The sequence below is a fragment of the Mytilus californianus genome, unplaced genomic scaffold (genome assembly GCF_021869535.1).
Source record: "Mytilus californianus isolate M0D057914Y unplaced genomic scaffold, xbMytCali1.0.p SCAF_21, whole genome shotgun sequence".
Classification (NCBI taxonomy): Eukaryota; Metazoa; Mollusca; class Bivalvia; order Mytilida; family Mytilidae; genus Mytilus; species Mytilus californianus.
The window spans coordinates 8551360-8565380 of record NW_026262670.1 but is presented as its reverse complement, the minus strand read 5'-3'; the positions used below and the strand labels follow the sequence as shown (position 1 = coordinate 8565380).

At 34.0% G+C, this 14021-nt stretch overlaps 1 protein-coding gene across 3 annotated transcripts; it reads right to left on the bottom strand.

Moving 5' to 3' along the window:
- Nucleotides 1-2275: 2275 nt before the first annotated feature.
- On the bottom strand, nt 2276-11010 carry LOC127731867 (uncharacterized). 3 transcript variants are annotated; one of them, XM_052240734.1, is made up of 2 exons: nt 10478-11010; nt 2276-4526 (listed from the first exon to the last, which is right to left on the bottom strand). In XM_052240734.1, exon 2 carries the CDS (start codon nt 4512-4514, stop codon nt 2499-2501), a length of 2016 nt encoding a protein of 671 aa, XP_052096694.1. In that variant the 5' UTR covers nt 4515-4526; nt 10478-11010; the 3' UTR covers nt 2276-2498. The 3 variants fall into 3 exon arrangements, 2 of the variants coding, with proteins under 2 accessions (XP_052096694.1, XP_052096695.1); XM_052240735.1 differs by lacking the exon at nt 10478-11010 and adding an exon at nt 9505-10457 and having other exon boundaries at nt 3449-4526; XR_007995858.1 differs by lacking the exon at nt 2276-4526 and adding an exon at nt 4542-5089.
- Nucleotides 11011-14021: the final 3011 nt, after the last annotated feature.

The following is a 14021-nucleotide window of genomic DNA, read 5'->3' as shown; positions in this document are numbered from 1 at the left end:
TTTCCCCTGAAAACGTACCATTGAGGTGTATCTTCCGGAATTTGCCGAATAACGCCGGCATGCCGTGCGATAACGTTACGGAAAGACATGCGATAATAGCCGGTAGCAGTTGATAAATTTTTCATATCAGTCCGCTTAGCACTATTTCGGAAAATATGGTATTCACGTAAATTTAATGCTATTATCATACTGTAAAAATCTTAAGTTATTTACTCTAAGTATATGATAATGCTTGATATCAACTCGAGTTATTTAATTTCAATGTGATAATAATTGAACGAGCCTCAGTTTGGCGAGTTTATCATTATTACTATTTAAATAAATAGCGAGAGTTGATATCAAGCGATATCCAATTCTCACGAGTTGTTAAACCTATTTCTCTTATGGCCATCACTCTCATTGTGTTAAATTAAAAATTCCGCGAATCAGTCTTTTGTACATACCAGCATGACGTCATATGTCTTGTTCCGGTGTCAATCTTAAACATCTGACATTTTAAAACTTTTAGAATGCTTCAGAAACAGAATGTAATGAAATTTGTCAAGAAGAATATTTCCACGTGAAAAGTGTTAGTGTTTTTTTTTATATTATGGAAGAAATCTCATATATCCGTTGCCATGGACGAAATGTACATCGTCTTGACATTTGAAAGTTATCAATGACCTACATGTAACGAATAGCCAATGGAAATGTCGTAATGTCGTCTCATGATTCTGGGGGAAGCAAGACAACTTGCCCCACTGCCAAATCGCCCAAGACAAAATCTCCCCACTTATCCACCAACTCGCCCCACTTTCTACCAACTCTTGTTTATCAACTCGACCCAATTATGAAAAGTACTAGTAGTTTAATCTCCACAATCGCACAAACTGTACTGCTAAAATAACAACACATTAGTAATACTAACAAAAATAGAAAATTTCATATATGATTCTAATTGAAATTGAATGATGATTCATTTCTTAAGGATGTACTTAGGTAAAATTTATAATTGTAGTATTTATGTTAGAATTACTTTATTTTGTAAGTTACTCATTTGCATAATCATGCCAAAGAAACCAGTTAATTGTATCATAATGCGATATATTACCATAATAATTTAAGGATACCAATTTAACAGCAATTTGTTATTATCGGGATTAAATTCCTTTTCATAAGTGGAGCGAGTTGGTAGTCCTTAATGCAGTACGGTTTAATTCTTTTTTTCGTTAGTGGGGCGAGTTAGCAGACCTTTATTCATCGGGATTAAACTCTTTTTCATCAGTGGGGCGAGTTGGCAGGACTAAATTCATCGGAATTTTACTATTTTTCATAAGTGGGGCGAGTTGTCAGGGCCCGTATGCATAAAACATCTTAACTTAAGTGTTCCTTTAACTTAGATTTCACTAAGAATTCCCTTAGTTAAGTAAAATTACTTAAGTCTTCACTTAACTGAGGAATACTTAAATCGGAACCTTTCTCTAATTACCGTATGATATATGTTAGCTCGTCGCATGTACTCATCCGTGTAAAAGTTTGTTTTGATTATTTACATTGATTGAACAATGCATAACTGTATAAAAAACTGGGGTTAAATTGATGTTGGTGTGTAAAACAATTATCAAATACGTAACCTGTTGCGAAGTCAATTAAGTTAACTAATACTTGTCAATTAGAATTTATTGCTTAATTTACAAGTATTCAAAGAGCGATTAAAAGTTCAAATAAATGTTTTTCACTGAGACACTGGCCGAGATCTGACGAATTCTGGTGTGATCGAATTGTGTCTTGAAGTCCAAAATGAGAGATCTTATATAGTCTAGTGGTCCATACAAACGGTCCATAGCTGTAGGCCGGTTACGTAGTAGTCTGGTTGTGGAGTAATACTAGTCTGTGGTTAATTGTCAAACTATGCAATTAACCCCTGACGGATACATGTTATTTCACAGTAGACATGGTCATTTAGTGGCTGCAGGATATATGTCAATAATATTCGTACAGATTGTTATTAAGTGTCTAAAGGTTACATGTAATCGTCTCGGTTTTGCTGTATGTAGTTACTTCCTGATGATTATCGTATGGAACACAATTGTGTTACATAATGCCTTCCCTCCAAAATAGAACGAAAGTTCAATAAAATACGGTATTTTTCTTCCTGTAGGTTATTCTAATAGTTTATTGTAAGGTTTCCGGTAACCATCACCACATATCTAAAGTTTATAAAGTTCTACGAGTCCAATATCATGATATAATAAGTTCATCACATTCATCAAGTCTAATAGCTGGATACATTTACACATAGTTCATTCGAATCATAAGTTCAATATTTCGGTATACATAGTTCATGTTTTATTTCCATCACCATCATAGTAAGTTGTTCCTCAATACTGGGTAGGAACGCAAATGTTTATACAATTCTATTTACACAGTTCATAGGGTCACTTTAAAATTATTTACACGGTTCGTCTTCTGCTAGTGGATTCGGTCGTCTACGTTGTATGGTTTACAATCCAGTCCTTTTACGAAGTAGTCGACGTATCTAGCTCTGGGTACATCTTTCTCAAGAGACTGGTAGCATCGGTCTTTGGTCTTGCATCGTCTTTGAGTAATGGTGCAGAGGGAATCTTCTCTCTGGAATCAGGTACTTCTGTCCCAACCATTTGCGTTGTCACCATTTGGTACCCATCGTTCGTGGCATTAGAACCCGAACTCACACCTTTCTTTTTGGCTAACCAAGATTTGTTTCTAAAAAACTTGCAGTACAAAAATATAGCTATTCCAATGAATATCGCACCCAAACCCAGGGATAAACCTACTCCCCAATTTGGAAATTCAAAATCGTTTTCAATTCCCCTTAAATTTCTAAGTTTTTCAATCAAAGCGTTCATAGGAATTTGTTTAATCGCCTTTAGTTCTCTTGGTAGTTCAAGCTTTGTAAAATTTGGCAAAGCAGCATGAAAGGGTTCCCATAAACTTGTATTCAGTACTTGAAAGGTATTTAAGAATCTTTCGAACGTTTTTTCTGTTAAAAATGTACTTTCCATTTGATAAGTAGGTAATAAGGTCAAATGATCACTCGTAGCGGTACAAGTTCGCTTTAAATTAATTATAGTGGTAGGAGGATTAATTATCTGATCCGTCAACATGTTTGTATTGTCATCACATCTAATAGTGATTCTAAATTCATTAATGGTTGTAACTGCCCACATACTATCGGTCAAATAAGTTGCCATAGGCAAAATTGTGTTTGGTCGTACTTTCACTGTACATCTTGTTTTCCAATTTTCTTTATTGGCAAATAAGGCTATGATACATAATTTACTTAAATTAACTGGATAAACTGGACTTTTAATTTCACAAAAATTAACTAAAGGATTGGAACACTTGTCAATTTCATTGGTATTTAGCAGCATATATTTAGTTTTTTCTTGGTTTGCAGCAATAACTTCTGCTTCTAATTCATACTGAGCAACCATACTGCTCGAGTCAGATTGTTTATCAGTTATCGTAGTAGGAACAGGCAAGTTGTGAATCTTATAAATTTCATAAGTGTCTCTTATATCTAGTAATGGTAACGTAATGATAATGATTATTTTGTTTTCGTCCAAAACTGTACTACAGGTCAAAAATTTATAAAAATTCCAAATATCTTTAACTTCGTCACCAGGTATCTTTAATGTCGCCGGTAGTCGTCGTTTTATGTCAGTCAATAATACTCGTAAATTACCGGGTGATATAAGACTGGGTGACATGTGTCCTAAGGACAACATGTTTAGTTGTAATTGCAAATGGTTTAAATAATCCCCGGCTATATTCATAAGGTCCTTTATTTCACCTATTATCATGTCCATATGCAAATAAGCTTGTAAATAACTTCCCATAACTTCAATTTGTTTTTCTAAATCCGTAGCAAAAGTTTGAAGTCTATTTCCAAGATCTTGAACACTTTCAATCAACTCATTAACCTTGTGTCTATTTTCAGAAACATGTGTTTGTGTAGTGTTTAAGATAGTTAACCCATCTTGAACAATATGACGAATTGCATCTTGATTTTGTGCCAAAGTTTTGATATTTCTTCGAATTTTTGACAGGTCGCTGTCTGATACAGTACCAAATAAAAAACTTAATGCTTTGCCTATAATAGGAAATAAGCTACGTTTAGTTTTAAACTTTGCCGTTTCGTCGTAATATAAAGATTGGTAATCATTGAATTGTGATTGTAAATAATCTTTAGTCCGATTTAATCCTTCAACCTCCCTTTGTAGACTTAAGATAGTAGCCAAAATGTGTTTTTTTTCTGGGGTGTAAAACATAGAAATTGTGTGAACTTTTTGTGTAGCGAGAAAAGCCTTGCCCAAGTCTTGTTCTATTTTATTAAGAAATAATTCAAAAGGATCCAAGTCTACGACAAAAGTAATGAGCCAATTTGACCTTGTGGTTGATATTTCCTTAATTTTTTGAAACATGACATTTTCCTTGACAATGAATTGGCTGGTTAAGCCAAAAAGAACAAGTGAGAACCACCACCACTTCATCACTGGTTCTCCCTAAAAATGATGATACATATATAAATTATCATAATATATTTTATTTATCTGGCCTTTATCAATTTTGGAATTCATATGATAGTCCTGAATAAAATGTTTGGTTGTTTTCCTTCACAGTCTCAAATTTAATTATCAGATCGAAAATGCGTATCCGGTGCATTTTCCTTGCCTTGTTTAGAATCACTTCTTGGTGGTAAACCCCAAAGCGATTGGATCGTTTTAACCATCCAATGGCTTTGAAGTTCTCCACCGTCCACTTCCTAAGATGCTCCTGATAGGGTAAGTTATGTATTTCGGCAAATTGTTTCCGGCGTCCAATTATTTCTGCGAATTTTGTGGGTAAACCACAATAATTGTCAATTATAATTGGATCCGACAGGTTAATAAGCTTCTGTATAGCGTGGAATTCCTTAAATAGAGGTTCCCTTCTCTTTCTATCTAGTATTTCCCGGAAATAATTGATCTTAAATTGTACATATATGTCCCACCATAAATTATCAGGTAATAGTTTCCACAAATAGAGGGATTCTAGCTGGGCAAAGCTTTCTTCATTGTCTGCCATTCTGTAAAATGAGAATAAATACTAGTTTTATTACATAGTTTATAAGTTTTAGAAATTTTTAAATGATTTGCATCCTTCTTACGACCTATAAAGCCAATTGATACCTACATAATACCTATTAAAGCCCTTACTAAATTTTGTACATGTTCCTTGGTTACCAATTTTGTTTCGTTAGCCCCATTATCAGTTGGTTTCCGATTATTTTTTATTTTAACCCGGTTTACAGACATGTTATCTTCCATATCGGAAATTTCAGATTCAACAGGCGAAGAGTGACTGCTGGACATTTTATCATCAATGTCAGAAACTTCAGAATTAGTAGACGAATTTTCTACTTCTTCTTTTATGATTTGATCATCACTTTCTATTTCACTATTATTGACATTATTTTGTTCTGAGAAAATTTTCTTCCCCCTTAATTTTTTAGATAACTCCATTAATGGTATATCATCTTCTTCATCAGAATTTTCCCTTTCTTTTTTATATCTTTTTGCAATTTGATTTAACGGAGTGTCTGAATCTATGCTTTCATCATCAGAGGAGTCTTCTGATTGTGACTCAATGGGAACTACATATGCAGCTTTACGTAATGTCCTACCTTGATTGTTGTTAGGAATTTCCCAATCTAACTTAGCCAAACGAATTTGTTCAGCATGAGCCTTTGTGGTTGTCCCATCTAACTGATTTTTTAAAATAAAACTAACAGGTGAAGTTTGTTCTATAATCCTATAGTACGGAGTCCATTTTTTTGAAAGTTTGCTTGCCCTTCTATGATTTTTATAAAAAACTGGGTTTCCTACCTCAAACTTTATATCTTTGCTATGTTTGTTTGCGTACTTAGCTTGTTTCTGCTTAGATTTTTTCATGGTTTTATGAACCAACATAAATGATTTATGTTGTTGTTGCAAGGCAATTTTATGATATTCTTCCCCATTGTATTTTCTCCTAGGCTGTAAAATGTTATCTAAAGGTAAAACTGGATCCCTGTTATATAATGCATAAAAAGGTGAAAGTTGGGTGGACTCATTGATATTGAATCTAATTGCTGCTAAAGCTTGGTTCAAGTATAAATCCCAAGTTGTGGAATGATCTTCTATTAATTTTGACAAAACATCATGTAATGTTCTATGAAATCTTTCTATTTTAGCATTACCCTGAGGGTGATAGAATGAAGTTTTAATATGCTTTATATTAAGTTCCTTACAAACTTCCTCCATAGCCTTAGAACAGTTTTCCCCTCCGTTATCACTTGTTAGAATTTGAATCCCAGAATGCCTTGAAGTAATTTCTTCAATCAAAAGATGTGCAACATTGTCAGTGCTTTTTGTTGCGACACTAAAAGCTTCTGGCCACCCTGAGTATAAATCGATAAATCCTATAATGTACCTGTTACCTGACATGGTAGTTGGATACGGTCCACTCAAATCTACCCCTACATGACAAAAAGGATAAGGCGGAATTTTTGTTTCCTGAATTGGCGCTCTAACCTTTTGTAAATTGCGTGATTGACAAGGTACACAAGTAGTGACATAATTATACAATTCCTTAAACATGTTTGGCCAAAAATATTTTTGACGAATGGAATCAAATGTTTTGTCAATGCCCATGTGCCCATTCTTATCATGATATTGTTCTACAACTGCTTGTTTTATATGAGAAGGTATGTACAACCTTATAATAGGATCATTATCTACATTTGAAATGTAATAAAGTATGTCATCTATTATGATGTACTTGTTTTGCACTGCCTCGGGTACCTCATCGCTTACAAGTTGTTCCTTTAACTCACGTAATGTTTTGTCTTTCATTTGTTCGATTGACATATCAAATTCTTCAAACTGAAAATTTTCTTTTTCTGGAATATCTTCAACTAATTTATCATTATTTGCATAATCAGAAAAATGAAATCTATTTGAATTAATCACATTAATTTCGTAAGTATTGTCACTAATATCCGGATACGGATCTGGATTTTCGTTTCGTTTTTCATCTGAAGGTAATCTAGACATAAAATCTGCACACACGTTTTGGGGCCCTGGAATATACTGAATAGTACAGTTATAACCCGTTATGTTCAATGCCCACAGTTGAATTTTCTTATTTTGCATTGGTGATTCCAGAATGTATTTCAAAGGTTTGTGATCTGTTTTTATCACAAATTCAGCATTATACAAATAATGATTCAATTTTTGTAAGGCATAATGAATCGCAAAGGCTTCTTTTTCAATGGTTGACCAACGTGTTTGCGTATCACTCAATTTATGAGATAGGAAGTAAATTGGTCTTTCAACTTCATTTTCACCCTCTATTGGGCTGGCTTGTAATTGCGTTAAACAAGCGCCTACACAATTATCACTAGCGTCCGTGTAAAGCACATATGGTTTATTCAAATCTGGATATGCCAATAAGGGAACTTTCACTAATTCACCCCTTAATTTTTCAAAAGCAACTTGACAAGTGTTGGTCCAATCAAAAACCTTGTTTTTCCTAGTTAAGGCAACTATAGGCTCCGCAATTTTTGAAAATGAAGGTACAAATCTGCGATAATAACTCAAACAACCTATTAATCCTCTAACTTCCCTGACATTCGAGGGAGCTTTCATGCCTTGAATGGCCTTAACCTTTTCAGGATCTGGTTTTAGTCCATCTTTACTTATTATAAAGCCTAAGTAATTAGTTTCATCTTGCAAAAAATTACATTTTTTCAATTTTAATTTTAGTTTGTGTTGTCTTAATCTATCAAAAACTTGTTGTATGTGGCCTAAATGTTCTTCCACTGTTTCGGAAAATATCAAAATGTCATCTATGTAAGCAGTTGAAAAATGTTCTAACCCTTGTAGTACCTCTGTAACTAATTCACTAAATAAACTGGGCCCTGAGGCGAGACCAAATGGCAATACATTGAACTCAAATAATCCCTTGTGACATACAAAAGCAGTCTTTTCCTTATCCGACTCTTTGACCTTTACCTGATAATATCCTGACTTTAAATCAAGCGATGTCATTACTTTGGCTTTACCTACTGAAGCAAGCAAGTCATCAATCAGGGGCAACGGAAAGGAATAAATTTTACTGGCTGCGTTCAGGCTGCGATAGTCCACGCACATCCTTGATGTTTTATCCTTTTTAGAAACGATAATAATAGGCGCAGCCCAAGCCGACCTAGATTTCCTAATAATATTAGCCTCTAATAATTCCTCAATAGCCTTATCTATTATTTTTCTCTGATTGAGAGGGGCCCTATAGGGTTTTAATCTGATAGGTGGATGATCCCCGGTATCAATAGTCATTTGCACTGTATCAGTGCACCCCAAATCTTTGTCTGAAGTTGCAAAAATATCTTCATTATCCCTTAACATTCTAAGTATATCCTTTTTAAATTCTTGTGGTACACTTATTTCAGACTCATCTAACTTTTTGAGTTCCGAAGTTCCTTGTGATTGATTAACATTGACTAAATTTATTTCTTCTAAATGAGAAGCCTTACCTACTACACAACCTCTTCTTAACCTAATTGATTTGTTTGTGTTATTTACAATCATCAAAGGAAACTTCCTATTTTTATTAAAATTAACCACCGTATTACTTATCATTAAGCCTGGTTCTGTACTAACATACCCTGAAGCTACAGGTGAGATTTCTAACAATTTAGTACTTCCAAAACTTGGATTGTTCTTAAGGCCTACGGGACAAACATTAATTGTTTGTGGTTTTAATACGGCATTTACGGTTAATCTTACAATTGAAGCCACATTAATATCTTCTTCTAATGGAACATAATTTTTTTGAATTCTTAAACATCCTAAATCAAAATATAACCTAACTCCATTTTGTACTAACCAATCTTTTCCTAAAATAACATTTCTGTTCATGTCTCTAACAACATAAAATAATTGAGTAACTTTTGTACTACCTATTTTAAATGTAAGGTTTGCACAACCTTCTACATGTAAAGACCCCCCATTTACGGACTGTAAGTTAGCCGTTTTCTTTAGTAATTTTGGTTTATCCCTCAAAGTTTCAAAAATTCTTTTGTGTATCAAAGAAACACTAGCGCCTGAATCTACGAGAGCTCTATATCTTTGATTTTGAATTTTGATTAAAGTTGAATTTGGAGCTCCTGCAACATTTATAGAATAAGTAGGTAATTTCTTTTCAATTTTACTCTTATCACCGGCTTCAACGTGACAAGAGCGCTTTAGTTTTCCTGATATACACCCCAGTTTTCTACCATGTTAACAGTCCTAGGTTTTCTATTTGGGCAATTTGGCCTAATATGTCCCCGTTGATTACACTGATAACAAATTATCTCATTATTTCTTCCCGAATTCCCTTGATATTGTTGCGTTTCAACTGCATTTACTTGTCTATATGTTCCCCTAGAACGACAATCTCGTGCTATATGCCCTACCTTACCACAAGAATAACAATTAATTTCCCTGTTTCTACCCGAATTTCCGTGATATGTTTGCATTTCTACGGCATTAATTTGTCTCAAATTTCCCCCAGAACGACAATCACGTGATACATGACCTACTTTACCACAAGAATAACAACGTTTTGCATCACGATAATGATCAATTTCCATTGGTTCATGAGAGTTCAAAGGTTCAGTCCGTCGTGGTCTAGTTAATGTCATTGGTCTTATTGTTTTATACCTTGGTTCGTCTGCCCTTTCCGTTCTTAAAGTAAATCTTTTTCTCAAATTTTGTTCAGTCATTGCACTTTTAACTGCCAAAGAAAAAGTAGCTGGGTTTTCTCTCATTAATTTCATTTTTAAATAAGAATGAGCCAAACCATCTATAAAAATGCCTACGAGTTCCCTTTCTATAGCTTCATTATTTCCATCTAAATCTGAATATGCCTCATTTGCCAAATTCAATAAATTTTCTGCATAAATTTGAACAGACTCGTCCCCTTTTTGTTTTAATTGTCTCAAAAGAGTTGACGCATGTTGAGGGTCCGTAATTTCTCCAAACCTTGAAGTTAATTCTTTTTTTAATTGTTCCCAAGTGGTATCCCGATGGTCTCTTAAATACCTTTGTATGTAATCTGAACAAGCCCCTTTACATGTTTGAAAAGCTATTTCCTTAATTCGATCCCTATCATTAAAAAGTAAAGCATATTTTTCAATTGACTTAATCCAGGCTTTAAAATCTTTCGTATTACCTTCAAAAGGCGTTATTCCTTGAACTACGTTTTGAGAACAAATGGCTGATTTTAACCCTTTTAGTTCGGCGGCTACATCGCCTTGAATAGTAACTACTTCCCTTAACCCATGAAGTTCGTTCGCGACACCATTGAAAGCTAATTCTACTTTTTGTGCTGACATAGAAGTATCTTGGTTATCCATTAAAAAAGAATGAAAGCTATGGTAATTGCAACTTACGTGGTTCCTTTCTATCGTATAGTGGTTAGAAGTCCTGGTTGATCCTTGGTCTGAACGGCACCAATTTGACTTATGTTGCGAAGTCAATTAAGTTAACTAATACTTGTCAATTAGAATTTATTGCTTAATTTACAAGTATTCAAAGAGCGATTAAAAGTTCAAATAAATGTTTTTCACTGAGACACTGGCCGAGATCTGACGAATTCTGGTGTGATCGAATTGTGTCTTGAAGTCCAAAATGAGAGATCTTATATAGTCTAGTGGTCCATACAAACGGTCCATAGCTGTAGGCCGGTTACGTAGTAGTCTGGTTGTGGAGTAATACTAGTCTGTGGTTAATTGTCAAACTATGCAATTAACCCCTGACGGATACATGTTATTTCACAGTAGACATGGTCATTTAGTGGCTGCAGGATATATGTCAATAATATTCGTACAGATTGTTATTAAGTGTCTAAAGGTTACATGTAATCGTCTCGGTTTTGCTGTATGTAGTTACTTCCTGATGATTATCGTATGGAACACAATTGTGTTACAAACCAACTAAAATAACCAAACAAATTGGCGCATAAGAGAAAAGGTTGTTTTGGTGGGCGAGCGTTGGAAGAAAAAAATATTTATAATGCAAAACTTCCCCCTACTGTTACTAAAAGAGAGATGAAAGGGGATTGGAAGGAAATTGATTGATTTATCGATGTTCGCTGAAAGTCCAGTGGCAAACATGTCATGCATGTTCAGAACGAGAACAAATTAACAATTATAGATAAGTGGATCTTGTAATAGACGCTTTACGAGATGAAAGTCAAGAAAATTTGGACTACCACTGGAAAATGTAGGCATATTGGATAGGGACATAATTCTCCTTTGCAACGGTTCACTTACGGACCCCAAAGATTCGTTGTAGGTGTGAGAGTGTGGCACTCTCTCTACACGAGGCATAGGATTTAACTCCCTATTCTGACCGGACGTGGTTGCGTACTTGTACATCCCGCAGAGCCAAACGAACGTCCCGTTTTGGCAAGAGTTTTACTGCTTGTCGGAAATAGATCAAATACCGTATTTCTGGTCGCCACTCACCCTTAGGGCTGGAAAAAAAATAATAAATATATATATCAATATTATAAGTAGAAAAAAATCCCTCAGGAGAGATTCATGAGAAATCCAAAAGAAGTGGGACAACTTATGCATGGCGTGATAAATGTAAAATATCAAAAGATTCCGAGTCATTCACTTGCAATTCATTCTCTTTAGCAATCAAAACTTCAATCACCTGAGGAGTCGCTGAATGGAAACTCAACATTATCTTGTATCAAACCATCCAGCCTAATAATGGTATATGCTAGTAAAATCTAAATTACAAAATAAATCCACGTCATGATATTTATAAAAAATTGAGCAATTATCCAAAACTGGCGAGAAGGACCTTCTTATTATTTTATTGGAAGTTATAACATAAATTTCTTTCAGATACACCATAATTTATTTAGGTTAAAGTCTTCCTTCTATGCAAACTTTGCAATATTTTTGTTAACAGCAATATATATCAATGAATACATATAAGGAAATACAAAAAATTATTGAATACGGGTTAAGTATCATGAATATATCATATACATAATTTTTTTGGTCTTTTGGAAAATGTTGTTTGTGCTGTATTTAGACCCCTCTACCAAGAAATTTGTTTTGCATGCACACGTATAAAAATTGCGGTTTTTATCCAACGCAATAATAGGTTTGAACGTTGTTTTCAGTTTAGACTTACATATACATAATTTATATAGACTTTGAATTCCACGGAGTAGGTCTTAAAAACGTTTTGATTTTGTCCCAGTTAGTGAAACAAATTCAGGGGACATTTTCCTAATATATGTAGAAATGAACAATAAAATTGAAAATAAAACCGATGCCCCCCCCCAGAAAACAGGATTTTGCATGCCTATAGATCCTCATCGCTTCCTTCCTTCATACAGTTTTGTTCTAATAGTATACCAGGCGGTGTATTTCATAATACTTGCGTAAGCAGGCACGAACAAATCAAAAGAAATATAATTACATGAATTCCATGCGTGTAAAATCTGTGAGTACTTTTCGGAATACACACTAACGAGATTGAGAAATAAGAGTAAAATGAAGTAATAAAACTACCCTCTGTTATCTCTTGAGTTTGTTGATTATAGGTGATTTTACGAAAATTACAATGATCGTTAATATTTAGCAATAAACAAACGAAATATTACTGAATATAGTTATTATTCAATTAAATTGGAGCTAATCTATCCATGTTCTGCGAAAAAAAACATACATTCGACTGATTTTATATATTTTAGAAAAGTTAAGGTAGCTCTATAGGTACCTTATACTTAAGTATAATCTTAGGCGTTTTCTTAGTTTAAGGGGTTTTATGCATACCACTTAAGTTTTGTGGGCGTGACTTAAACCAACTAAGATTTTACTAAGGAAATACTTAGTTTAAGATTTTTTATGCATACCACTTAGGTAAAAAGGGCGGAGTTTCCTTAACTTAAGTGTTTACTAAGGAAAATCTTAACTTAAGTAGCTTTATGCATACGGGCCCAGACCTTTATTCATTCGGATTTAAGCCAATCAAATCAACTCAGTTTTCGTATCACTTTTTCGTGCAGTGTGATACGAGAAATATCTCTTCATGCAAGAAATAGATAAGAAGCCACCACCATAAGAGAATGAATAGTATTATGCTTGTCACTTAAAATTTAAAAAAAAAAATAGATACAGCACTAGCATATTTCCAGTCTGATGGAATTTTGCCAGAATCAATCGATTTTTGTAAAACATATGTCAAAATGAAAACAATTCCTCTGAAAGTTTATGTAAGACCTAAGGTTGAAGATTATCTACGACATTGGCTTTATGGGGATTTAACTGTTTTAGTAACTTAAAATACTATTATAATCAATAAATTATAATATGTGATAGAAAAAACAATGGATATGGGATATCCATCCATGACACAAAATCAGTGCTTGTACAGCAAAAAAAAATAAAAAAAAGCAAAAAGCAAAGGAACAGCGTTTATATTGCTGTTCTTCATCTCAAAGTCACACTGTAGACTTTCAACACGGAGTAAAAAAACTCTCACCTCACTACACGTATAAGACGGCCACTAGCACAGGCTTGTAAGAAACTATTTGCAAAAATAATTTGGATAGACTTTTGTCATTTCGGGGCCTTTAAACTTATAGCTGACTATGCGGTATGGGCTTGGCTCATTGTTTAAGGCCGTACGGTGACCTATAGTTGTTAATTTCTGTGTCATTTGGTCTCTTGTGAAGAGTTGTCTCATTGGCAATCATACCACATCTTCTTTTTTTATATTTGTAAGATGTAACACCATAGTAGTACATATTTAAAACAAAAAAGTTCCTACGCATAAGTGTAAATATAAAACTATGTAGGTAATATTTTAGTAATTAAGTTATCAGATGAAAGGTGAAAGCTGTAGATCCTTGTATAGAACATTAAGGTATCAGATGAAAGGTGAAGGACTGATGATCCTTGTATAGAA

Coding starts and splice junctions, on each gene's coding strand:
- LOC127731867 (XM_052240734.1), bottom strand. CDS start 4,514: ATGAAGTGGTGGTGGTTCTCACTTGTTCTTTTTGGCTTAACCAGCCAA.